Source organism: Sus scrofa, chromosome 5 (assembly GCF_054392235.1).
Source record: "Sus scrofa isolate SSC_HxYL_T2T_F1_AM1 chromosome 5, Sscrofa_HxYL_maternal_Yorkshire_Landrace_v2.0, whole genome shotgun sequence".
NCBI lineage: Eukaryota > Metazoa > Chordata > Mammalia > Artiodactyla > Suidae > Sus > Sus scrofa.
In genome coordinates, this window is record NC_139387.1 from 54,231,969 (window position 1) to 54,257,590 (window position 25,622).

Here is a 25,622-nt window from a genome sequence, read left to right on the forward strand (position 1 = left end):
TCTTTTTCCAAAAGTTCCTGGGTAAAATGACTTTTTTTTTTTTTCTGTCCTGACTAGTACGTATGCCTTTTTTGGCACAGTCATTTTGACTTCTTTTTCTTAGGGGTCCAGTTTAATTTGACAGTTTTGATACAGCTATCTTTAAAATTATCTGCAAATGTTACATTATAGGACTGTGCTTTTCCAAGAATCCATGAAGAAAAAAAATGTGAGTGGGGAAGAAATTAAAAATTCTGGTGTTTTTTTTTTTTCTGGAGGTCTTATGTACTATGTTGTTTTGAATCATAACATGTTAAATTGTCACACTCTTACAGAAAGCATTTTTTTGCAGTCATTATTGTATTTTGTCTTTATGCCAAGAAGTGAATGCTGATTAAATGACAAATCACGTGCATTGTGTCTCCTGTGTTTTGCAGGACTCGAGAGGGACAAGTTTGATAACAAAACGGTTTCTTTTGAGGAGCACATCAAGTCAGAACACAATATGTGGCATTATTTGTACTTCCTAGTTCTGGTGAAGGTTAAAGATCCAACGGAATACACTGGACCTGAAAGTTACGTGGCTCAAATGATTGTGGTGAGTGAGGAGGGGATTTGGACCTGTGACTATATTGCATTTTGTATGCTTTCATTTTCCCTACCCTGCTTTCTCCCAAAATGTAAAGGTTCTAAGCAATCATTTTGTTAGCTTTTAAATAGGACGGTCAGTCATTGAAGACCCCGATATTGGCTAAATCATTGGTTCCCAGTGGATCTCTTGGTTAAAATCAAATCAAAACCTCAGGTGCACAGGTGACATTTCCTGAGGAATTCTCTATGTGATATAGCACCATTGCTGTCTGTCATCTTCTGACCTCATGCCTCCTATCATTGCTAATGTCTCAATTGCCCAAATCTGGAACTTTCCCATTGGCAAAAGAAGATTCATACTTTAAAACATTCTCTGAATTTAAGAAATCAAGGGTTTAAGCAATTAAATTGTGTTTTGGGATAGGATCATATTCAGTCCCCATGTGGGAGCCTTGGCTTTTTATCAGCATACATTTTGGATAGATTGACCAGTGTTAGTGATGGGTTTGCACTGATCCTGCGCATCCAGCTGCTTGTAACTCCTTAAGATCAACAATATTGCACAGAGAGTGGGGTTGTCCATGATTCGAAACTTCTTCTGTTTCATAAAGATTAAAACAACTGGCTTAAAGAGAAGTCAAAGTTACAACTTTCTTGTATCCGTGATATAATTAGTGAGTAAGGATTATTGTGTCTGATATAAATTATTATATTCTTATAATCAATGTGGGCATATATTGGAATTTTTCTCAAAAAGTACTCTCCAAAATTGTGTTAACTCTTTGAGAATGAGGTTTTAGACGAGTCATAAACCTCTTTGTGCTTAGTCCCATGGATAACACTTAGTAAGCACTTAAGTGTCAGGAGAACCAGATTAATAACCATGGTCTATGTCTTCCCCTCTGAGTGCTTGCCATCCACTTAGGAAAACATAACTTACATCAACTAAGTGCAAGTTAATATTGCAGTAGTTTACCTTACCTGACAATATTTATGCGTCACAGAAGAGCTCCATGTAAATTGAATTTTTGGAGTTCAGCATTTTTTATGCGATTTAATTATTGACTTGCATCCTCCTCTGTTTCCTCTCTGTTCTTCATATGACAGTGGGCAGAACCTCCCGTTGTTGTTTCTTTTTCTCCACATATTCCTTTTTTGCTCTCTTTTCCTTCCAAACTAGGGGGAAAAGTAGTCATTTTGAGGCTGTGCACTCATAGTCATCATTTGTACATTCTTGAGCTCAAGATGCTCAGAGACCATTTGTATGAAACGTTTTGTTTGTGCTTGCTAGGGGAAAACCAGGTAAAGCATTGCATCCAAAATGTGACCTCACAATGCTGCATTTTATCAAAGTTTGAGTATATTTAATTAATATATATTTATCAGGCATCCATTATTTCTCTCAGACAAAAATATTTAGGGGAATACACTGAAGAATCTGAAACATTCTTTCTCTGCCAAGGAATGTTGGGCTTTTAAGAAGAGGAGGGAAATAATAAGCCAGAAGTAGAATAGACTAAGGTCCCCAAGAGTGGAACAGATGAAAATCTGTGAAGACTTGAAGATGTGACATCTGACTGGAAGGTGGTGGAGGGGGATGTGTGTGTGTGTCTGTCTGTCGGTCGGTCTTTGTTCATGTGCAATACATGAGACAGGGTAGAGTTCATGGAGATGGGGAGTTTCTGCTGGATTAAGAGTGAGTTTCAGGAGTTCCCACTGTGGTTCAACAGGATCAGCGGCATGTTGGGAGCGCTGGGATGTGGGTTTGATCCCTGGCTTGGGTTGTGACTAAGGCTCGGATCTGATCCCTGGCCTGGGAATTTCATATGCCTCAGGGAGGCCAAAAATGAAGAAAAACAAACAAACAAAAAAAATCAAGAGTGGGTTTCTATAAGAGGGAGCAGTCTGAACAAAAGCATAAAAATGGACCATTCATGCTCACACTCAGGGGATAGTTGGTTGGTGGCTTTCATTGGCACATCATTTACTTGTAAGGAAACTTTGAGGGATATGGCCAAGAAAGTAGATTGGACTTTTAAGTAAGAAGCGTAGGTGTTTTGATATCATTATTACTTTTTTTTAGGGCACTCCTGTAACGTGTGGAAGTTCCCAGGCCAGGGATCAATTCCAAGGCGCAGCCAGGACAATGCCAGGTGCTTTATCCCACTGCACTGGGCCAAGGATGAAACCCGAGCCTCAGCAGCAACCTGAGTAGCCACAGAGACAGGCCAGATCCTTAACCCACTGTGCCACAGCAGAAACTCCTGGGCATTATTTTATCTCAATAATGGGAAGCCACTGAAGGATTTACCTGAAGGAATAATGTAGGCCAGAATAATATTCAGGCATAGGTGCAGGCTGGTTGGAGAAGGGAAAGATGAAGTGAGAGGTGTGTTGGACAGTTGATGAGATTAGGGGAGGAGGTCTTGGAGGAGCAGGGGAGGTGGAGGTCTACAAGCGGAGCCAGACTCTGTTCACTGGGAGAAAGGTGGTGAATGGGTTTAGAAAATCTCTGTTGAGGGGGGAGAAGCCAGTCAGACGAGAAGACTTGTTGATGTTGAATGAGACTGGAGGCTGAGTCATGGATTAGGAGAAATGAGGTAGTGACAACAGCGTGAACCTTACAGCCACAAAGATCTGGACTCAATCCCTGGTTCTTTCATGTACAGCTGTGTGGTCTTGATATCTTGGATGAGTTTTTGAACCTTGGGTGAGACTCTGCCTCTTCACCTGAAAGGCAAACAATTGGCATGAGATCAGGGAGATGATATATAAAAAGGGTCCAGCTCGTGGTCAATAATTGACAGTTGTCACTGTGATTGTTCATATGGATTGATAATTGGAGCCATCAGATAAAGGTAGGAGAAGGGAGAAATGTGAAGGAAAAGGAGAGACAGAACCTGGGGAATCTTCCCTTTAGGAAGAAGAAGAAAGACAAATATAAGTAAACAAGAAGACAATAAAAAGGGCAGAAAGAGAGCCAGGGAGTGGCATGTGTGAGAAGCTAAGAGATGAACACTTCAGTGTCAGAGTTCATCAACATCATTTGCTGCAAGGATATCTTCTTTATAAAGAAGATACAGGTCAAAGCCTTTGGGTTTTATGATAAGGAAGCCACCAGGTGACTTTTACCATGAGAGGAGACTGCTGTGAAAATGTTGACCCATTTTAGCCTTCACATTAGAACCAGCATTTTGCCAGGCTCTTATACTTAAATTTTTAAATGTAAGTACTGATCTGTATGTCTGTCCATCCTCTTCCGTCAGCGCTCTCTCTAGACCCATGGTCGGAGGAAGGAGAGCCCCCAGGCTTTTTCCAACATGAACGGTCTCATTCTCATCCAAGCAGTGCACATCCACAAGAACAGGTGTGGGTCCTGTGTTTTAATGGCCAGGAGAAGGAAGAGTGATCCAAAGCTTAGGACTGATGGAAACAAAAAGTCATGTGTATGTAAGAGTGTTCATTTACTGAAATAGCCTTTCCTGGAAAACTTCTAAAAAATCTGTATCTGACGAACACCATTCAGAAAATCTGTTAGTTCAGGTTCTGTGGAGAGTATGGCCTCCTCATCTTGGTCCTTCTAGAGTGAGAGAGAAGATTTTAGAGCACATGGCAAGTGGAAGCCTGTCCATAGCTCAATTCAAAGACTGTGTTTTCTCGGTCTCCAAATCAAGGTAACTATGCTTAACAGTTTGGTGCAACTAGAGATTACCATACTAAGTGAAATGAGTCAGAAGGTCAAATGCCATATGATACCACTTATATTTGGAATCTAAAATATGGCACAGATGAACACATCTACAAAACAGAAACAGACCCACAGACAAGAGAACAGACTTGTGGTTGACAGGGGGGAGAGGGAAGGGAGTGGGATGGATAGGGAGTTTGGGGTTAATAGATGCAAACTATTTTTTTTTTTTTTTGGTCTTTTTGCCTTTTCTAGGGCCGCTCCTGTGGCATATGGAGATTCCCAGGCTAGGGGTCAAATCAGAGCTATAGCCGCTGGCCTACACCAGAGCCACAGCAACTTGGGATCTGAGCCTCGTCTGCAACCTACACCACAGCTCACGGCAATGCCAGATCCTTAACCCACTGAGCAAGGCCAGGGATCGAACCTGCAACCTCATGGTTCCTAGTCAGATTCGTTAGCCACTGCTCCACAACAGGAACTCCAATAGATGCAAACTACTACATTTAGAATGGATAATCAATGAGGTCCTACTCTACAGCACAGGGAATTATATCCAGTCTCTTGGAATAGACCATGATCGAAGATAATATTTAAAAAAATGAATGTATATATATGTATGATTGGGTCTCTTCACTGTACAGCAGAAATTGGTACAACATTGTACATCAGCTATATTTTAATAAGAAAAACAGTTCAGGAGGAAACCTTCCATTTTCCTACCACTTTTACTTTAGCCCTTAAAAATAGGTTATTGACTAAGTTTATTTAAGTGCTTGTTTTATCAGTGGAGCTTTAGGAGACGTGTTTAATTCTTTATAATTGACATAGCTTTTACCCTCAAGGATTTCTGTAAAAGAAAATAAGGAAGTTTCTTATATTTGTTCACAAGACAACCCATCTTAATTCTCCTACACTTTAAGTTGATTCTGTTTGTACCTAGGGGCCCTTAGCAAATGCTTCCTACGTTCTGATGAAATGAGAAAAACAAGAATATAACAAGTTTGGGGATGTTTCTCCCCTGTCTGTATTGTTTTCACCTCTAGTGCTTCAACTTTATTCTTCATGACCAGATTCTAAATAAGGACTATTTATATTAATGTGCATTAAAACATACATTATAAATCAGTTAATGTATTGCTTCTAGGGTTTAGAATCTTAGGACATACATCTGTGCCACTACATCCATGTAATGATAGGATCGACTCTGACATAGAAACTTAAAACTTCCACACCCCTGCCTTTAAACCCTATGCCAAGCTGTCTAGCTATCTGAGTCTCCAAATTAGCACAAAACCTCTTCTGGGGGTACTGTTAAGGGAGATGTGAATAGATCAAGTATATTGGGAATATATTTTCTTCTGACAAACAAACCCTCTCTTTTGATGAGAGAATTGCTATTTTGAGCTAGTATTTATTAGAGACAAAGTGAGAGAAGGAACAGGAAGAGCCATGCAGGAAAGTAATGAAAGAGAATCTGGTAAACTAGGAGGAAAGGATCTAAGAGGATAAATCCTGCAGCCTGTGCTAGTAATGGCCTGTGAGCATCACTTTTGCTTCTCCCATTACACAAAGGATGATACTGAAGAGGAACAAGCAAAATAGAGATCATTAGAAAAAATGCCCAAGGCTCTTAGATGTTTCTCTGAACATTCTGGAGACATTTTCAGATGTTCAGTTGCTCATTTGCTGAGCTAGTTATGTTAGGGGCCTCTGGGAATATTTGGTACTCAATTTGACCACAGTGGGATGGAAACCAAGAAGTGCTCGGAAGAGCAGGCACTATGCATTTTTAGAGAATGCCCGCATGTTCTGGTGTACTGGGCTGGCCACACCCCATGACCATGGCTTTGGGGTTCCCGTTCTTCATTTTAGTGTATGACACTTTTGAAGTCTTCTGTTTATTTGACCCTTGACTAAAAATTGTTTCTGGTCGTCATGGTGATATCAGCTGGGACAAGTTAACTCATGTTTTTGTTAAGATAGTAATTGTCTGTCTTGACACACAAAAAAATAATTGTAAGTTTCTCGAAGTTCACGACCAGGAGTAGAATAGCTCTTTGTGTATCCAGGGCAGGGGATATCTGTAACATATACTAAAAGCAATTTGATAAACACTGAGTGCCTCTTATATATGCTAGGCATTGTGCGATAGGTTTGCTGTATAAGGATAAATAAGTAATCTCTTCCCTCAGGAAGCTCAAAATGTTTAATGAATGAATAAATAAAATAATGAGTGAATTAACAAATGAACGGTTTCTTCTTAGCCCTGTGGTAGTTGGACATAATTTACAGAGAGACACACCAAAATCGCTGCTAGAGTTTAGAACATGAATTTCTCATTAGGCAAATGTCATCTTTCGCCTCTTAAAATCGGAAGATAAAAATGCAGCAGGAAAGCTATGCCTCCTGAACCAAGAATAATGAATGCAGTCTTAAAAATCAGATGGCTGATTTGAGAGACAGGCGATTTAATCCCTCTGTCGTCTGTCTCAGGACGTCTCAAGCCCGGCCTTTCCCATACACACACAAATCCTCAGGCTGGTGCCTGAAGCTGCTCCCCTAGCAGAGGGGCAAGCATGCGCATTGGCAGGTTTTTCAGCATAATTCACCCTTCAGAATGAAGTCTTCCTTGCATAATCTATTAAGACCTCAGAAACAGAGGCGTCATCCTTTTACCATGAAATAGTAAAGAAATCTAGTCACCCATGAGGAAGGAAAAGAGCTCAGAATTTTCCAGAGGTTGTTTTCTGTGTCTAGAACTCCCAATCAGTCTTGTTTAGTTAAGCCGTATTTTTGAGCAGTAACTGTTGGAGGGGGGAGATGTTTGGGCTCAGGAAAGACACCAAGTCTTCTAAGATTTACATGCACCCCTCCTGCATTAGCACCATGTGCCAACTTAATTTCTGCATTATTGTCGTGTGTCATAATTATGGAATTATAGGTTCTGATTCTATTATTTCCAATTTACACTAATTGTGTAATTGGAGTTAATTAAGCCAATTATGTAACTGCTCAATCTTTAAGACCTATTTTAAAGACGTTAGAACATAGTAAGGCACTTTTTAAAATGTTTACATTTCAAGGCAAGCTAGGGGCATCTCTGTAGCTCAGAATGCACAATTAAGAAGTGTCTCCATTCAAGGAGACACCACCTCTACTTTCACATTTTCAGTCCAGACATGTGTCTTCAATTTAAGAGGGATCTTTTTCAAGTCCCAACTCTGGACCTCGTTTTTGTGGGATCTGTCCTCTGCATTATTCTAATTTTCTATTTAGTATTTATCCATACAGTCCATGAGCTACCACATTTTTGTGCCCACGTTAACGTCTTTCTAACCCTCCTTTTCTTTTATAAAATGGAGATAGAAATAAGTTCTTTTTTTGTCAATATTTTATAACAACTTTGTTGTACATTTTTTATTATAGTTGATTTACAAGGTTCTGTCAATTTTTGCTGTACAGCAAAGTGACTCAGTTATATGTATGTGTGTGTGTGTGTATGTGTGTGCGTGTGTGTGTGTGTGTGCGTGTGTGTGTGTGTGTACTTTTTCTCATACTAGGTAAGTTCTTAACGGTGTGGCTATACACAAGAGTCTTCATCTCAAAGACCATCCTCAGTGCTGGAAGTGAGGGTGAAAGAGTTTGGGCCAAATCATTTTAAATGAGATTCATGGGTAGGAGTGGGATGGAGAATAAAAACAAGGGCGGGCCCATGAGGCGTGACCTCTGAGATGTCTTTGACTGCTTCCTGAATGATCAGAAGCTGAATCTGCTGATGTCCAGGTCATAATCCTCAAAGTTCGAGAAGCCAGAGTGGCTCTGGTTCGTTTCTGTAATCAGTGCCTCAGGAGCTCAGGGTAAAGGAATAAACCTGGCCATGAGAGTCTGAAGTTTGACTTCCTAAGGATTCCCACTTACAAGATCAGTGACTTCACTTATTCCCTCTGCACTTCACATCACCCATCGATGAAGAAAGAATCATCAGCCAGTCAGCACTCAGAATAGAATGAACTAAATTGCACCTGCATCCTGGAGGCCTCCTGTCCTATTAGCTGCTGGGCCATGGGGAGAAGGGGAGGTGGGGGCCCCAGGAAGAGAACCTGGGCAGAGAAGGCTGGGGGGTCATGGGGGTGGGGGCAGGATTGAGAGGGCTAATTTGGCAACTCCAACACTGTGATAGTTTTAGCCACCTAAATATTAGGTGTGTCTATGCAAACCACCTCATATTAGCCCTGTGTATTTTCTTTGCAGAGTTGCTATGTGGATTAAATCAAATATGCATATTAACAGTACTACTCCTAATAGAAACTGGCATTTGATAAACTGCTAATATAAACATAAGCCTGATGCTGTGCCTAGGTTTGACGGCATAATCTCTTTAAAGACCTTGTACTGACCCTTGGAGCCAATCTGTTGATTATCCTCATTTTCTATGTGAGGAAACTGAGGCTTCGAGAGGTCTGATAACTAGCCGCAAATTGCACAGCCAGTGGAAAAGGGATGCTGTGCAATTTGCGGCCAGGCATCTGCAGGTGGTCAGTGCAAGGATGTTGCTCTCAGATGTTGCGTGGCATATAAAGCCAGCAGCAGCACTTCCTGTGAAGCAGGCACCCAGCTCTCAGCACAAACCTCTAGTCATGTACAGAAGAGGGACTGTGAACCTGCCCTGCAGGTCAGGGCCGGGAGTAACCTGACTGGGAGACAGGAAGTCAGCAGACAAGCCTACAATGGCAGGAAGGCCCGAGAGGAGTCCAAATAGGAAAACTGTCCTCATCCAGTGCTGGCTGGCCACTGCACGCTTCCTGCAAAAGATTAGAAGTGTTACAACTACAATTACTCCAGTTGCAGGCAAGAAAGAGGCTGCAAGATGTTTCCATTTAATTTGATAAACAGTTGCTGGGAAGCACTATGCAGGAGGCACTGATGGAAACAAGAATAAAACCTCATCACTGCCCTTACAGAATCTCAGCGTGATGGCAAGGACTGCTGTAGTCACCAGGAACTAGAGGGGCAATCAGAACTCTTATGAGAGCGGTAATAGACATACCGATACACAGTAGCTGGAGAAATCTTAAGTTATACCAGTACACACCTGATATATGAAAACCTTTCAGTGGTACTTAGAATAAGATCCAGACTCTTTCCTATGGCTCCTTCTACCATCCAGCCCCAGCCTACTTCACCCATTCACTTCCATCCCACCTTCCTTAGCCAATGACCATTCAGCCACATTGGCCCTTTTCTTTTTCTCAAAAATGCCACATTTTCTCTGGTCAGAGCCTAGGCCTGTGGATTTATAAGCCACTGGCGTGTACTTGACAGTTGAAATCACAGATTTGGATGACGCTTTCCAAGGGAGACTCTACTGGGTGAGTGAATCCGAGAGACCATGGTCTTAGGCAGAAAGACACAGAACCGCAAAGGTTATAGAATACGAATAAAAACAGCTCATGATAAGAATGATGTCTAGGGAGTTCCCGCCATGGCGCAGTGGTTAACGAATCCGACTAGGAACCATGAGGTTGTGGGTTGGGTCCCTGGCCTTGCTCAGTGGGTTAAGGATCCGGCGTTGCCATGAGCTGTGGTGTAGGTTGCAGACGCGGATCAGATCCTGCGTTTCTGTGGCTCTGGCATAAGCCGGCGGCTACAGCTCCGATTGGACCCCTAGCCTGGGAACCTCCATATGCTGTGGGAGCGGCCCAAGAAATAGCAAAAAGACAAAAAAAAAAAAAAAAAAAAAAAAAAAGAATGATGTCTAGGACCTACCACCCAGATTTCACTCATCAAAAAGTGGAACCAGAAAGGAGAAAAACAGTGTTCCTAGGAGACTTCTGAAAGAGAATTCTAACTTCTTATCAGCCAGCGAAGCTAGAAGTGTTTGGGGATAGCTGGTAACCCAACATTGAGCAATAAATTTCAGTATAGAATTATGCTGCAAACCCAAATATTGAGAGCAAAGTGATTTAGATTTTGTTCAGTCTATAGAAGCCTCTCTGAAATGATGACCCATCCTAGGTCATTTATTTGAAGCTTATAAAGGGATGCTTACATCTCTGATTCTCATAACCTTAATAAAAAGATTTTTTCCTTCTGTGCTGAAGAAAATTCTTGTTTCCCAGTTCTAGTCATTACCGTAAGATCTTGTTCAATTCTCAGTTGGCTTTCTGGAATAATAATGTCCACATTGCTAGGACTGATACATTTTACTCAGAAATTCTGGCTTTCTGCCAGAGAGTAACAGATGCCATCCAAATGTAAGTTGTGGGAATGAGAACTATATACCGTAAAGCCACACGGCTTCTGTCTAATGGTTTTAATAGGCTGAGCCACATCATGAGTAATTAGTCAAGATGACCATTAAGCAGAAAACCACTCTTGTGTTAGGTAAGGTTATCAGGCAAACTCCTGATAACCTTTCCATAGGATTTGGGGCTAGTTTTATCTAAGGGAATTCCTGAAAAAGAATGGCTGAATTTTACAAAAGTGGTTCAGCACTGATGTTTCAAAGATGAGTCACTTCATGCCATGGTAGTGGAATCAGTTACTTTGATGGGGATTTAAAGATTAAGGTGTTTAGAAGTAATAGCACCTGCAGTAAGTTGCCCCAGCTCTGAGTCTTGTTTCCTCACCTATAAATGGGGATCATCCTCCTCTTTACCAGGATTCCTGTAGGTATTCAACCAACTCGCGTCTATCCTCCTGCCTAACACGGCGTCTGGCTCCTGGTTATTGCTCAACAAATGTTTGATCATTCCACTTCTACTTAAAATATTGGCTTCTTCAAATAATATGGGTAGGAGTTCCCTGCTGGCCTAGTGGTGAAGGATTGAACGTTGTCACTGCTGGGGTGCAAGTTTGCTTCCCTGGCCTGGGAACTGCATGCCACAGGCGTGACCATAAATTAATAAATATGACTACATTTAAATACTGCTTTGCAAATTCAGAGCATTCTCAAGGCTTTTAGTGTTCAAACCTTTTTGTGATTCAGCATCGTGTTCCTCTGAGAGGTGTCCTAAGCACTGCGTTAGCTCCTGGGAAGGTGGGCAGAGGAGAGCAGGTCAGGCGTGGCCTGTCAAAGACTTACCTGTTTGGAGCAGAAGGCAGGTCCTAAACAAGTCACCACAGTTTTCACATAGTAAGTGTTACCACCAGGACAGGTCAGGCAGAGGAATCTTCCTATCTTGTGGCCTGACTCAAACTCAAGTCCAGTTGGCATCTGAAAGCCGGATCTCAAACACTGGAATTGCTTGAGCCGTTGAATGCATCCGAGTTCCACCGGTGATGTTAGAATAGCTCTTACCACAAAGAGGTGCAACGGGACACTAGCGGGAATGTCCCAGAGAGGACACGGGGCATGACTCTTGTGGAAGGAGCGGCAGGAGCTTCCACTGAGTCAGAACAAAGGTGACGTGAGAATGGATTTTATCTCAAGCGCTTCAGGGAGTGAGGGGCGTGCAAGCTTTGCCTTTATCTTGGCTCTGTGATGGGAGCCACAAAGGAAGTCTCTTTCATTTTCTGAAGAGTGCATTTTAGGCATCTTCAAGTGAAGAACTTGTAGCATTTTTCAGTCATATCATCACCTTTTTTTTTTTCGTTTTTTCCAGCACTTGAAAAAGTGCCGGTATAAAGCACACATTTTGCTTTAGGAAAAATATCCTGGCTCTCAGTTCCCCTCTGCATCAGTGTTCGACTGTCATTATTAACTCCAAAGATTCAAAGTGTTTATGTCATTCTGTAAGATTATTGATTACCATTTCAAACATGACTGACATTCAAAAAGAAGAAGAAAAGAAAACACCAGTTCACTGGGATCTGAAATTCAAAAATAGCCAAATTCAGGGGTGGTTTATTGGCAGAGGTACTTGGAACTTGACAAAGAGGTAACTACCCAGAGATTTTCTCTAGTCAGCTAGGTGCCATGCTGTGATGGAAAGGCCCTTGGCCCTGGTTCTACCTGGGACTTTGAGAAGAGGCTGGACTGCCCTGCACATTGTTCTTCATTCACAATGAGACTCTAAGTGATTTCCAAAGACCCTTCATCTAGTTCTAAAATTTGACCACTCTAATATTTAAAATATTTCTTTACATTTTGAGCATGTTAATATTTGCTTTCTATTATAAGCAAGAAGCCATGGTGGCAGGAGTTTGAGAATAGTCCAGATTTGACTGTTTCCAATTTATGCACTGGGAGGTCCTGTGGACTGACCCCTCCCTCAACCCTTGCCAGAGTCTGGTTAACTGGTCACTGGTCTACCGACCACACAATTATACCTCCATGCTGCTTGGGTTTCCCAGACAACAACACTGGTTACAAACAGACTATGAATTTTCCCCTAAGGCCTGGAGTCTCACCATCTGAGTGAAACTGGAACTGTGGTTCTGGCGGGGGTGGGGCACTTCCACTGTCCCCCGCTGCACCTGTGCCGCAGGGCCTCAGAGAATTCCTAGTTCCTGGGCTGAGTGCCTGGTGCCATTGGGAAGCACTGAATCCAGTTTGAAAGTTCATTTTAGTGGACCAAGACATAGTGCCAACAGATATAAGATAACTCACTTTACTGGGGATGATAAAATATATTATTACTTGAGAGGATCACATTTTCTTCACTTTGTTTTCCAGTGTATGTTGTGCCCAAGTAACTAAGATTGAAATGAGAGTGTGGAATGTTGAAAGGGAGTCACTGGAAGGGTGCTGTGTGTGTGAGAGAGACACAGAGTGTCCTGGTGCTTTAGACACAGACTGGGGGGCTTACTGCAGGTACTCTAACCTTGCTGTGTCTCAGTTTCTTCATCTAAAAAATGGGTAAACATCCCTACCTCTACAATTTTTATGAAAATTAAACAAGTTAATATTTATGCAGTATCTGACACATAGTAAATATTAAAATTTAAAATGTATATGAGTGTCTGAGGATTAGAATAGTATTTCAAGGCTCAAGAAATTTTTACTCAACAGGAGTTCCCATCGTGGCTCAGTGGAGATGAATCTGACTATTATCCATGAGGACACAGGTTCGATCCCTGGCCTCACTCAGTGGGTTAAGGATCCAGCATTGCCATGAGCTGTGGTGTAAGTCGAAGATGCAGCTTGGATCTGGCATTGCTGCGGCTGAGACATAGGCCAGCAGCTGCAGCTCCAATGAGAGCCCTAGCCTGGAAACCTCCATATGCCACAGATGCGGCCCTAAAAAGAGAAGAAGAAAGGAAAGAAAAATTTTAATCAACAACTTTTATTGCTTGCCTACCATATCTGTAGCAATGTGTTAGATCATATAGAAAACCACAAATAAAAAAATCCCACTCGTCTAGAATCTTGGACCTAGGAATTCCCTGATTGCGCAGCAGGTTAAGGATCCAGTATTCTCACTGCTGTGCCTCAGGTTGCAGCTTTGGTGCAGGTTCGATCCCTGGCCCCACAACTTCCACATGCTGTGGGTGCAGCAAAAAAAAAAAAAAGGGAATCTTGGGCGTAATTGTGAGGACATAATGCATGGTCACGAAGGTTGGTTGGTAACACCAGGCAGCAGCATTTGATGAGCTGCCAGTTAGAGTCTGTCCTGAAGGTTGGGAAAAAGATATTGTGGGTAAAGCAAAGAAGCAGATTTGAGTAATGATGGCAAAGCATAGGTGGACCCATCCCCAGATTAGGCTGGGGCTAAATGGTAGCAGTAGTTCTTCAGGGTATGGAGTTTCTGCTTGCGTGCACGAACATTTGAGAGACATTGACAGTTTTTACGTAGAGGAATTATATGATTTTTTAAATGGGATTTTTTTAATAAAGTGTCACATAGTCCACAGTAGGATGTAGTAAAAGGGCAAGATGCTGGAGGAAGGGAAACCCGTGAGTATCACTCTGATGGAAAATGTGACGGAAAGAACCTGGAATAGAAAGGAAAAAGTATGTGGTGGATGAAAGTTTGACATAGAAGAGTGAAAGAGAACACAAGAGACGTGAGAGAGAGTGGCCAAGTTTCTTAACTTCCTCTTGCTTTCTTGTATGAAAAACAAGGTGGCTGCAGTAAACCTTACCAAAAGGCCCTTCGAGTTCTGATACTCTGTGGTTTTATAGTCAAAGCCACAAGTCTGCACAGATGTAGAAGCCAGAGGTGGATCAAAGAATCATATACCAACCTTGGAAAAAAAGGAATGGTCCTCTTCCTTATAAGGTTCTGCTCATTCGCATATCACCAAGTTGTCCCACGTCATCAATTCAGTTTTCTCTGCAGGACATACACAATGAAAAGCATGGTTCCACTGGGAATGATTAGGGTGCCCAATCTGGTTGTGCAGAGAAATGGCAACAAAGCAGTTCCTCTTGTGGCTCAGTGGTTAACGAATCCAACTAGGAACCATGGGGTTGCGGGTTCGATCCCTGGCCTTGCTCAATGGGTTAAGGATCCAGCATTGCCGTGAGCTGTGGTGTGGGTCGCAGACATGGCTCGGATCCTGAGTTGCTCTGGCGTAGGCTGGTGGCTACAGCTCCGATTGGACCCCTGGCCTGGGAACCTTCATATGCTGTGGGGGTGGCCCTGAAAAGACAAAAAGACAAAGAAAAAAGAAATGGCAACAAAAATGGTGCTGAACAAACGTGGACTCAGATTTAGATCAACGTCCATGTCAGCATCTCTTTTCTCTCTTACTCTTTCTCAGATAAACTACTCCCTAAGAAAGAAGAGAAATTAGTTTAGATCATTAGTGAAAGAGAGGAATTTTCTTAGGAAATTAGAAACAGTGCCATCACATGTGAACATAATTTCTCTATCTGGCAACATGCAAATTATTTGATCTGTTCAAATCATAGTAACAGAGTCTTCTCAGCATCAATAATTTGTTTCTGCTGCTCATTCTTAATTTTTAAAGGTATGTGTTCAAAGTTTGGTTCAACTGCCAGATTTCTTCTCTTCTTGTAACATCATCATTTCATCAATCTTCTGCATCTGCATTATGAGTTTTTGGCAGATTTTTATATGTGGTTGTTGCAAACCTGCTTTGTGAAATCCCATTCTTCCCTATCATCATCTTTGCATCTCTCTCTTATTCTCAGTAGTTTTATGGTTGTGAATGTGATAGAAGCTGAGATTACATCATCTTTAATAAAGGAGAAAATATAGCATATGTAGTAGTCATATGAGCTATGCAGAAGGAAATCAGGTTGGCAAATGGCATCTCTGGGACATAGTGTAAAATATTTGTTTCATGCAGTATTTATTGAGGAAGTTTGGGGAGAAGGAGGTTAAAATGTGTATGAAAAAGTAAAGAAGGAGTTCCCATCGTGGTGCAGAGGAAACGAATCCGACTAGGAACCATGAGATTGCAGGTTCGATCCCTGGCCTTGCTCAGTGCGTTAAGGATCCAGCGTTGCCATGAGCTGTGGTGTAGGTCGCAGATGTGGCTCAGGTCTGGCGTTGCTGTGGCTGTGGCGTAGGCTGGCAGCTGTACCTCTGATAAGACCCCTAGCCTGGGAATCTCCATATGCCATGGGAGCAGCCCTCAAAAGACAAAAGACAAAAAAAAAAAAGTAAGGAACCATTTTTTTCAATTTAAATGACATGGATGTAGTTTTTACGTTATGAAATATTTCAATATTTCCAACAATCCTTGTTAGGGTATTTTGCACAACTGCCTCAAAGGGCCTTCAGATATAAAAGTGTATGTTTGGGGTTATAGATGCAAGCTATTACATTTGGAATAGATAAGCAATGAGATCCTGCTGTGGAGCACAGGAAGCTATATCCAGTCACTTGTGATGGAACATGATGGAGGATAACGTGAAAAAAAAGAATGTATAAAAATATATGTATGGCTGGGTCACTTTGCTGTACAACAGAAATTGACAGGACATTGTATCTCAACTATAATTAAAAAAAATTTTTAATAAAAAAATATATCTAAGCTTATAAATTGGGTAATTCCAATTTATGTGTAATAGACGCCTCTGCAGTCATTCCACAGAATTCAGTAAAGCAAGAATTGCATTATAGCTTGGGAATCTGGGGAAAATTGAGGTTTTGAATAATCTTTAAAGCCCACAATTAACTCTCGATGTTTTTAATCAGTGCTAGTTTAAAATGGCATGTGGGTGATTTTCTGCAGGACCAAGCGTTAGTCATCCGATGCTCTTTTCTGTTCACTGTGAAGAAGTCACAGTGTTGATTTTATAGAGCCAGAAAATGTATTTTTCCAAAATGAGCAAAAAGGGCAAAATGACTTGTCTTTCCTTATAGTTATGGAACTATCAATATAGGCATCCCTTTCTAGAAGTGCCTGTTCAATAGATGGCTTTTATTGTTGTTTCTCCCAAAGAAACATTTACCCCAAGTACGCCTTCCTGGATAAGGGTGTGGGTCCCTCTGGCAATGAATGTAAATCATGGTGTGCAACAGGAGGAGGAATAGTCTAGAAGGAACTTTCAGGAGTTCCTGTCTTGGCTCAGTGGTTAACGAATCCTACTAAGAACCATGAGGTTGCGGGTTCGATCCCTGGCCTTGCTCAACAGGTTAAGGATCCGGAGTTGCCGTGAGGTATAGTGTAGGTTGCAGACGCGGCTTGGACCCCATGCTGCTGTGGCTCTGGCATAGGCCGGTGGCTATAGCTCCAATTAGACCCCTAGCCTGGGAATCTCCATATGCCTCTGGAGCGGCCCAAGAAATGGCAAAAAGACAAAAAAAAAAAAAAAGAAGAAGGAACTTGCATTCTCTTTAGTGTTCTTATCCTCAAAAAAAAAAAAAAAATTCTAAAACAATGGTGGAGAAGAATATGATAGATCGTTTTTAAGTCATCCCAACAACAATAGAAGAATGCATTTTGTTTTGAAGATAATAATGCAAAGATAGAGCTATTGTTGAGTGGGTCCTGAGGGAGACCTCCCTGTGAATGAAAAACATAAGCATAATCCAAAGCCCCTTTCTGTAAAACAGGTACCTAATAAACATCCAAATGTCAAACTAAAATTAGCAAAAGGAATTGTCAACAAAGGCTTTATTTTAAAACAGAGTGTGAAACAGTTGCCACAGGCTGTGAAATTGTAGTTAAAGCTCACATAGCCCTTCAAGACTTTTTTGCAATTTTGTTGGACTTTTCCCTGCTTGTCGCTGTAATTAGCCATTAAGCCAGCAGAAACTACATTTTCTGCATCACATGCGCAAATCTTTAAAGTTTGCAAAGAGAACAAAGGAAGCAGACTAAACTGATTCGTGAAGAGTCCAACTAATGTACGAAAATAAGAATATTTGTTGCATAAACACGGAAAACTTGTCAGCAAGCAGAAAGAGGATATTTAACTGGTAATTAATTTAAAATAGATTTCTCTTCCGGAGTCTTTTAAAAAGAAATTTTCTGTATTATTTTTATTTTCTAGTTTAATGTAATTTATAGTTCTCATGGTAAATTAGACAATATGCAAGAATAATACTGTTACCTAAAAATACTCAACTCAGAAATGGTTTCTATGCAGGCAGCAGCTATGGGACCAGTGTCTGTGCAAGGTTTCCCCTTGCACATCCAGTGACTCTTGTGCCTGCACACTTCAGCTGCCTTCATCGTTCCCCATTGTTTGGAATTGTTTTTTAAACTTGTTAAATAATAGACTTGCCTATTAATTAAACCATTTATTTTAATTAATGCATTTTATTCCTTTAAATCGTAGGCAAATGTTTTCCATAGTTATTTTCCATAGAGAGCATCTTCTTTTCTGCTTCTCACCTTCTAGAATAAATGCACAGGTGAGCAAATTTATTTTAGGATGTTCAACTGGGAACTCATACATGTAATGGCAACCAGGCCTGAACAAATTTAGCTTTTCAAGGATGTCATGTGTACTTAATGAACATTCTGATCTATTACCTCTGAACTCCTGTGTCTTAAGTCTGGGAATAAAATATGTCAAGAAAAAAAAAAAAAAACAGTTTCATAAAAAAAAAAAAAAAGATTCATGTAATTAAAGTTGCAGGAGCCATTTCTTGAATCCTTGCCTGATTGAGGAATGCACAATGCCTTACTCTTATATTATATTAAAAATATTGTTAGGTACTCAGGCTACAGGAATTACTAAGCTTTAAATTTCGTTTTCATTCTATAGAGTGACATGGTTCATTTTCTTTTCCACAAGTCCTCTGTGTTCAAGCATGAAAGTTGTCTGCCTTACTTAGAGGTTCCAGTTTAACCTTGCTAGGAAACCCTGCAAAAAAGGCATGGCTTGCTCCTGTACTCTTTAATGTGATGCTGATGAGCTTCCTTTCACAATTCCAGTTCATTGCTGCCATGCTCAAATTCCACCAGATCACTGCAGTTAAAATACTGCTGTGTGGAAAATGCTTTATCCTGGATCAAATGAGAATGCAGTAACATCAGGCCACCACCTGCGGAGGCTGACCAACAGCAGGTCACCAGATGGTGTCTCAGGGACAGAGCTCCAGACAGGCCATTCCCCAGGTGATTAAGTTCTAGATCCTGTGCCAAACTTCACAGGCTCAGATCCTAGATGCTCTCAGGACACGCAGAATGAATTGGGGTGGGAATACAGTATTCAGGGTCAGAGGACAGAGATGTGGAGAAATCAGGATGCCTTTGCATTGATTTAACAAGATAAATGATCATTTCCAAGCAGAAGGCACATGCATGCTGGCCAGTCGGTGTATCTTTTCCTGAGAAATCAGATTATAATCAGATGGTTGTTTAATGAGCGGAAGTTCGGGGCAAAGGAAGATAGTTGGACACAAGATGTGAATGTTTAGTGGGTCAGAGCTGATGCATGTTCTTCGCTGCACGCAGCTGTAGGCTAGAGTGTAAAAGAGAACTTGAGTCCCATGGGTGAGTCCTGGCTTTTCTTTCTGCTAGTTCTGTGACCTTGAGAAACAGCTAATCACTCTGTGTGTCAGTTTGCTTCTCCAGAATATGAGATGGGACTAGTGCCTACCTAAGAGTTATTGTGAAAGCTCATTCATTTATTCATTCATTGCTCAGTATTTATTAAGTACTTATAATTACTGGGCATTATTTTTTTTGAGATCAAGATTTTATGTAGAATTTGATTTGGGGAAGGCAGAATATTAAAAGCAGTCAGAATGTCAAAAAGCTTGGACATTTGATCAACCAGGATGACAAGTCACTATGAAGTTATTGTTCATTTAACCAAAATGACAATGAAGATTTCAGAAGTAAATACGGGATGTAACACGACCATTTTAAAAATTAGCTTTTGGCTCAAACACATCATGTAAACCAGCTATAATGGAAACAAATAAAAATCATTATACATTAAAAAAAATTAGCTTTTGGGGGAGAGAACCTTCCTACACCCCTAGTGGGAATGCAGACCAGCACAGCATTATTTTAGGCACTGGAGAAACAGCAGTAAACAAAACAGTCAAAAATCCCTACCCTCATGAAGTGTAGGTTCTAGTAGCAGGCTGTAGACAACATAAATGAGTAACATAGTATGCTAGATGGTGACGGATGCTACTGAGAAAAATAAAGCAGGGAAGGAAAAATAACCAGGGCGGTGGGGTTCCTTTTAAATACAGTGAAATAATGAATGTAAATATGACAGCACCTGGGTCATTATATTTTTATGTATATTGTATTTTTCACTCGTGCTCCTCTCATTTTCTCCTCCACGAGGAATGCACAGAGCCTAGCCAGATATCCGCAGGAGAGTGCTGGATACCTAGCCAGCTCTGTCATCTTCTGCCCACTTTGTTCCAAGCCAACTACCTTCCTCCTGATGGACAGAGTTGCCTTTAGCTATCTTCATTCTATTGATTAATTAACAGTGGGTCTTTCTTGTTCTGGAAGACGTTTTATCCTTAAGGTATCCTACAGATTTTATTTAACATCAGTTAGTTTTTAAGTCGAACTTCAAGCATTCTAGAGGCATCTACATCCTTAGAGCAACTTGTAGGATCTTTCCTAAGATCATGAAAAGGGTTCTAATACTTCATGATCTCTAGAGAAAGGATTTGGGGACCTGGGAGTGGAAACCTTGTATTCTAGTTGTGACTTTCTCATCATCTCTGTGACACTGATTTAGCAATCATAGCTGTGAACCTTATTTTTCTCTCCTGGGTCTTGGGCACCCTTTGCAAAGTTCATGCGAACTATTTAGAGCCATGAACTCTAAAGCAACTATTAGAGCAATGAACTATTTAAAATACTATGTGATTGAAATAGTATTGCTTTTAGTAATGTTATTAGTGGTTTCTCCTTCACTTTTAATTTCATATCTGTACCAATATTTTGCCCCCAGTCCTAAACAGGAGATGAGATGATAAAGCACAGGTTTAGAGAATCTTAGGAAGGCAAAGAACTAGTTCAACATTCCAATCCAGCTCAGGAATCCTATGCACCCAAGATCAACTGCCAGTAGGTTCCCTATCTTTTGTCCCCCAGTTATGTATTCTTTCAACTCTGTTACAAAGAGGTGAGGGCGAGGGAAGTGCCCACCAGATACAAAGGAAGATACCCAGACATGAGGTTGGGTAGCTGCCTCATAGTTGGGCTTTAATGTTATACCAAGAGCCCCCCAAATTTCAATGTGATAGGTTAGAAAATGATGGTGTTTAAGCAGAAGAAGTTGATACGATGTTCTTAAGAAATCCTGGCGCCACTGTAGTGATGGGTCTGATGAGAGACAGAATAAAAATATAATTATAAGTAATCAATGACCAAGTAAAAATAGCAGGTGGGGGAGTGATGATAATAAAAAAAAATCTATCCATATTCTCGCATGTGTGCATCCAGCCCCAAATGTCTGAGTGCTTGCTGGGCCTGTGTGCCAAGCACAAGGCAGAGAAAATCTAAGGGGTTGTTAGGTGCATGTGACATCAGGAAAGCATGGAAAGACATGTTTTATAAAATGGTATGTTGGCATGTAGGCTCCAGAAGCACCATGTACATTATTTCATTTTTGATAAAGAACACATCCTTATGAGCTCCAGGTTTGATCTACAGCTAGAGCTGAAGATCAATTGCCAGTGACCAACTCTGAGAGAGAGCCTGTCCAGTGCTGTCAAGTAACTAGACCAGGTGGCAGGCACTCTGCTCTGGGCACTGTCCCGTGTGGCTGCATGTGACTCCAGCCTGTTCAATGGATATTTAGCACCTTGAGCCCAGCCGAAAGTATGGGAATGCAGTGCTTTTTAGCTGTGGGATCGCAAACCACTTGGAAGCAGGGCATGTCAGAAATACATCATTACCTTGCTTCAGCCGTCACAGGTATATTTATTATAATGGGATTCTGTGCAGTAAGGTGGGATATTGTGACTCAGCCAATAGCACAGGACACTCTATATTAAAAGTGGGATTTGGCTAATAGCAAATTTCTATTGCACATTGCATCAACTGCTTTCATCCTATAAAATTTGACTTTTCAATAAAATGGCTGTCAATGTAAGTAAGATTTTGCTAAATTAGCTGCTTAAGCTGATAGTAATATCAATGAATCTCTCCCTTGCTTTTTACACTAGGCATGTCATCAAAATGTTACATATAAATGTATTTTGTGTTGAAAATTGAATCATGCTTCCAATATACCTGGGGAAGTTGTTAAAGAAATCCTGCAATCATCCCTTTAGGAAAGAAGCTTTATGAAATGAATAGTAAACAATCTACTTTGTTTGGTTTTGTAAATCTGTGTTTTATTTTTCACATCAACTTAGACACCCATTTCTTAGGTTAGAATAAATTCTCTTTTTTCCAGTATTTGGTCATTGTGCACAATTTAAACCAATACAATCTGCATTGTATAGTTGTATTGCTGAATCATTCCCTACATTTTTCAGCAAATTAAAAGAGTTATGAGGCAATGGGGCTTGAGGTAAAAAGATTATTCTGAGGAACCAAAATGTGGGGTAATTATGCTAAATCTTACATGATATATAAGCCATGACCAAGGATATAAATCATAACCAAGTACCTTAAATAATGTGGAATAGATGTTGTTATAATTCCAATAGATAATGTAATTTACAACCCAAGACAACACAATTAGATGTGAGGCTATTTGATAACAATCTTTTAAGTTCCAAATAAGTACCCCAAGTTCCAAAAAATTATTAAACTTTGGACAACTGCAATGGCCAATAAAAATATTTTTATCCTAACTGTCACACAAAGATGCAATCAAATTACGTTAAAATTGTCATAGAAAAAAAATAGATATTCATGTCTGCTTGGTGGGATGTATAAGATGTAACAGAACATCTGTTGAGGAACTAGGAATACTTTGAGCTCAACAGGCCTTTGGAAGCCTTGGAAGTGCTACTAACCCTGGCAAAACCATGAGTTTTTCCATTCCCAGTGATAAATATTCAATCCAAATAAATCCTGTTTGTTAGGGCACTAAAAAGCCTTGTCAGCTCAGAAGTTAAGTAGGCATGCATTCACTGACAGCATATTGATGCCACAAATGGGCCAAAGTGCAGACTCTCCCATAATCTAATTTTCGAGCACAAAGTTAAGTCAAAGCCAAAACTGGCTTCAAGGGCAAGGCTTCTTCAACACAGTTCATAGCATGACCCTGGGCTCTGGGGTGAGGCAAAGTCAATGGCCAACATCACTCCTTTCTCCGAAACAGTGAGCCTTGAAGTGAGGTGACAAGGACACCAGAGCTGGAAAGGGAAGAGATAAACTTGATGTGTGGAGGGGCTTCTCTGGGCCCCCTTGGGGTGAGACAAATGAGGAGGAGGAAGTAGAAGAGAATTAATAGTATGCTCAGTAAAATACCCTGAAAAAGCCTCATCCCTTTCCTTCTTTCTAATTAACAATCCAGATACACCAGTATCTGGGCTCTGACTGTGTGGGCCCCTGGGAAGCCTGACCACAGGCTGCCCTTGCAAAGGAATAGAGACAAAAATAGAATTCTTCCACTCTGGGGTGGCCTCCCTCTCCTCTCTGTATGTCAGTGATTTTCACAACTGTAGATTTTGAAATGCACAGTGACTTGAGGAATTTACATGTTTAAAAGTGGGCAGAGAGAGGCAAAAGTGGCATGGGTTGGGGGGGCTCTGGAACATGTGAATAGGCTCTTCATTCCCACAGGGTTACTAACGGGGGTGGGGAGGTGGCGGGAAAATGCTCTGAAACTCCCAAATAGCACTTGACATGGAAAATGTTAAAACTCACGTCATGGCAACTCCTTGTTCTTGTCCCTGAAAAATCTGTTGATTTCAGGGGCGTCATAATCCCATGAGGCCAGTTACAGACCCGTCCTCCCACTCTCTCCATCCTCTTTGCCCCAAGCATATGTTCCCACATCCTACACCTACACTGCCCTGACTCCTGCTCAGCTCTCCTCCCACCAGAAACGTGTTATAAATATTAGTTCTCATTCCCCACAGGGGAAGAGCATTGCGCTAGTTCTTCTACATCATTTCATCAAATCCTTACACAGATCCTAAAAGAGAATAAGCATTATTATCCCCGTTTTCAGAGGAAGAAACTTAAATAATAATCTTCTCTGAAGTACATAAATGAGAGGCAAAGCTGGGATTCAGACAGAGAGTAAGCTGCCTTCAAAACCCCTGCCTTTTCAATCACACCCTGCTTTACCTGTCCCTGCTCATCCAAGCCTTGTCTTATTCAGGGGCTGTCAAGAGTGGTTTCACCTTGGTTGGTGTTAACACAGAGTCTTCCCAACATGGCACAAGTCACTTCACCTTTTACCTGAATATTCCTCACCTCTAACCCTTGAAAAAATGCAGAGCAGTGGCAAAACACATTTCTTCCTCTGCATTCTCCATTTTGGCCTTGACATTTATTCAGCTAACATTTATTGAAAGCCTACTATGTGCCAGACACTGTTCTAGGCTCTAAGAACAAGCTAGACAATGCCTACCTCCCTAGAACTTGCACTCTGTTACTGAAAACAGACAAATAACTATATAATGAAGACCATGTCAAGGAATAATGAGGAAAAACACATGATTATCTCAATAGACACATAAAAGGGATTTGACAAAATTCAACATCCATTCATGATAAAAACTCCATCAAAGTGGGTTTAGAGGGAAAATATCTCAACACATTAAAGGCCATTTTACAACAGACCCACAGCCAATGTAATACACAACAGTGAAAAGCTGAAAGCCTTCCCACTAAGTTCAGAAACAAAACAATAATGCCCACTCTCACTGCTTCTGTTTAACATAGTATTGGAAGTGCTAACCACAGCAGTCAGACAAGAACAAGAAATAAAAAGTATCCAAATTGGGAGTGAAGAGTTAAAACTGACACTGTTTTCAGATGACGTGATATTCTATATAATAACCAATCCTAAAGCCTCCATCCAAAAACTATTAGAACTAATTAATTCAGCAAGGTTGCAGGATACAAGTTTAATATACAGAAATCTATTGCATTTCTGTAAACTAATAATGAAATGTCAGAAAGAAAAAGTAAAGAAACAATCCACTTTAAAATTACATCCCAAAAACATAATACCTAGAAATAAACCTAACCTAGGAGGTGAAGAACCTACACTCTGAAAACTATAAAACATTGATAAAGGAAATTGAAGATGATTCAGAAAGATGGAAAGATATCTTATGCTCTTTGATTGGAAGAATTAGTATCATTAAAATGCCACTGAAAGCAAACTATAGATTTAAGGTAATCCCTATCAAAATACCCAGGATTTTCACAGAACCAGAACAAGTAATCCTAAAATTTATATGGAACTGCAAAACTCCAAGTTGCCAAAGCAATCCTGGGCAGGGGGTGGGGGGGGGGGAAGAAACCAGAGGTATGGCCCTTCCAGACTTCAGACTAAACTAGAAAACTACAATAATCAAAACAGCACAGGGAGTTCCCTGGTGGCTCAGTGTGTTAAAGATCTGGCATTATTACTACTGCAGCTCAAGTCGCTGCTTTGGCATGGGTTTGATCTCTGGCCCAGGAATTTCCATATACCACAACTGCAGCCAAAAAAAAAAAAGAAAAGAAAAGAAAGAAAAAACCAGTGTGGTATTGACACAAAAACAAAAACAGACATGTAGATCCAATGGGACAGAATAGAGAGTCTAGAGATAAACACAGGCACCTATGGTCAATTTACCTGTGACAAAGGAAGCAAGAATATATAATGGAGAAAAGACAGTCTCTTCAACAAGTGATGCTGGGAAAACTGGACAGCTTCATGTAAAACAATGAGATTAGAACACTCTCTCATATCACATACAAAATTAAACTCAAAATGGTTTACCCAAACGTAAGACCTGAAATCATAAAACTCCTACAAGAGAGCATAGATGGAACACCCTTTGACACAAATTATAGCAATATTTTCTTGGATCAGTCTCTTAAGGCAAGAGAAATAAAGCAAAAGTAAACAAATGAGTCCTAATTAAACTGATGAGGAAAAACAGAGCAA

At 40.8% G+C, this 25,622-nt stretch overlaps 1 protein-coding gene across 2 annotated transcripts in view; it reads left to right on the forward strand.

Annotated features, from left to right (window-relative positions):
* Nucleotides 1-25,622, forward strand: part of ITPR2 (inositol 1,4,5-trisphosphate receptor type 2) — a 529,852-nt gene that overhangs the window by 480,260 nt on the left and 23,970 nt on the right. For both annotated transcript variants that reach the window (XM_021092919.2, XM_084956514.1), the window contains one exon: nucleotides 417-577. In XM_021092919.2, the coding sequence (XP_020948578.2) occupies nucleotides 417-577 (161 nt within the window). The remainder of the gene's footprint in view (nucleotides 1-416; nucleotides 578-25,622) is intronic.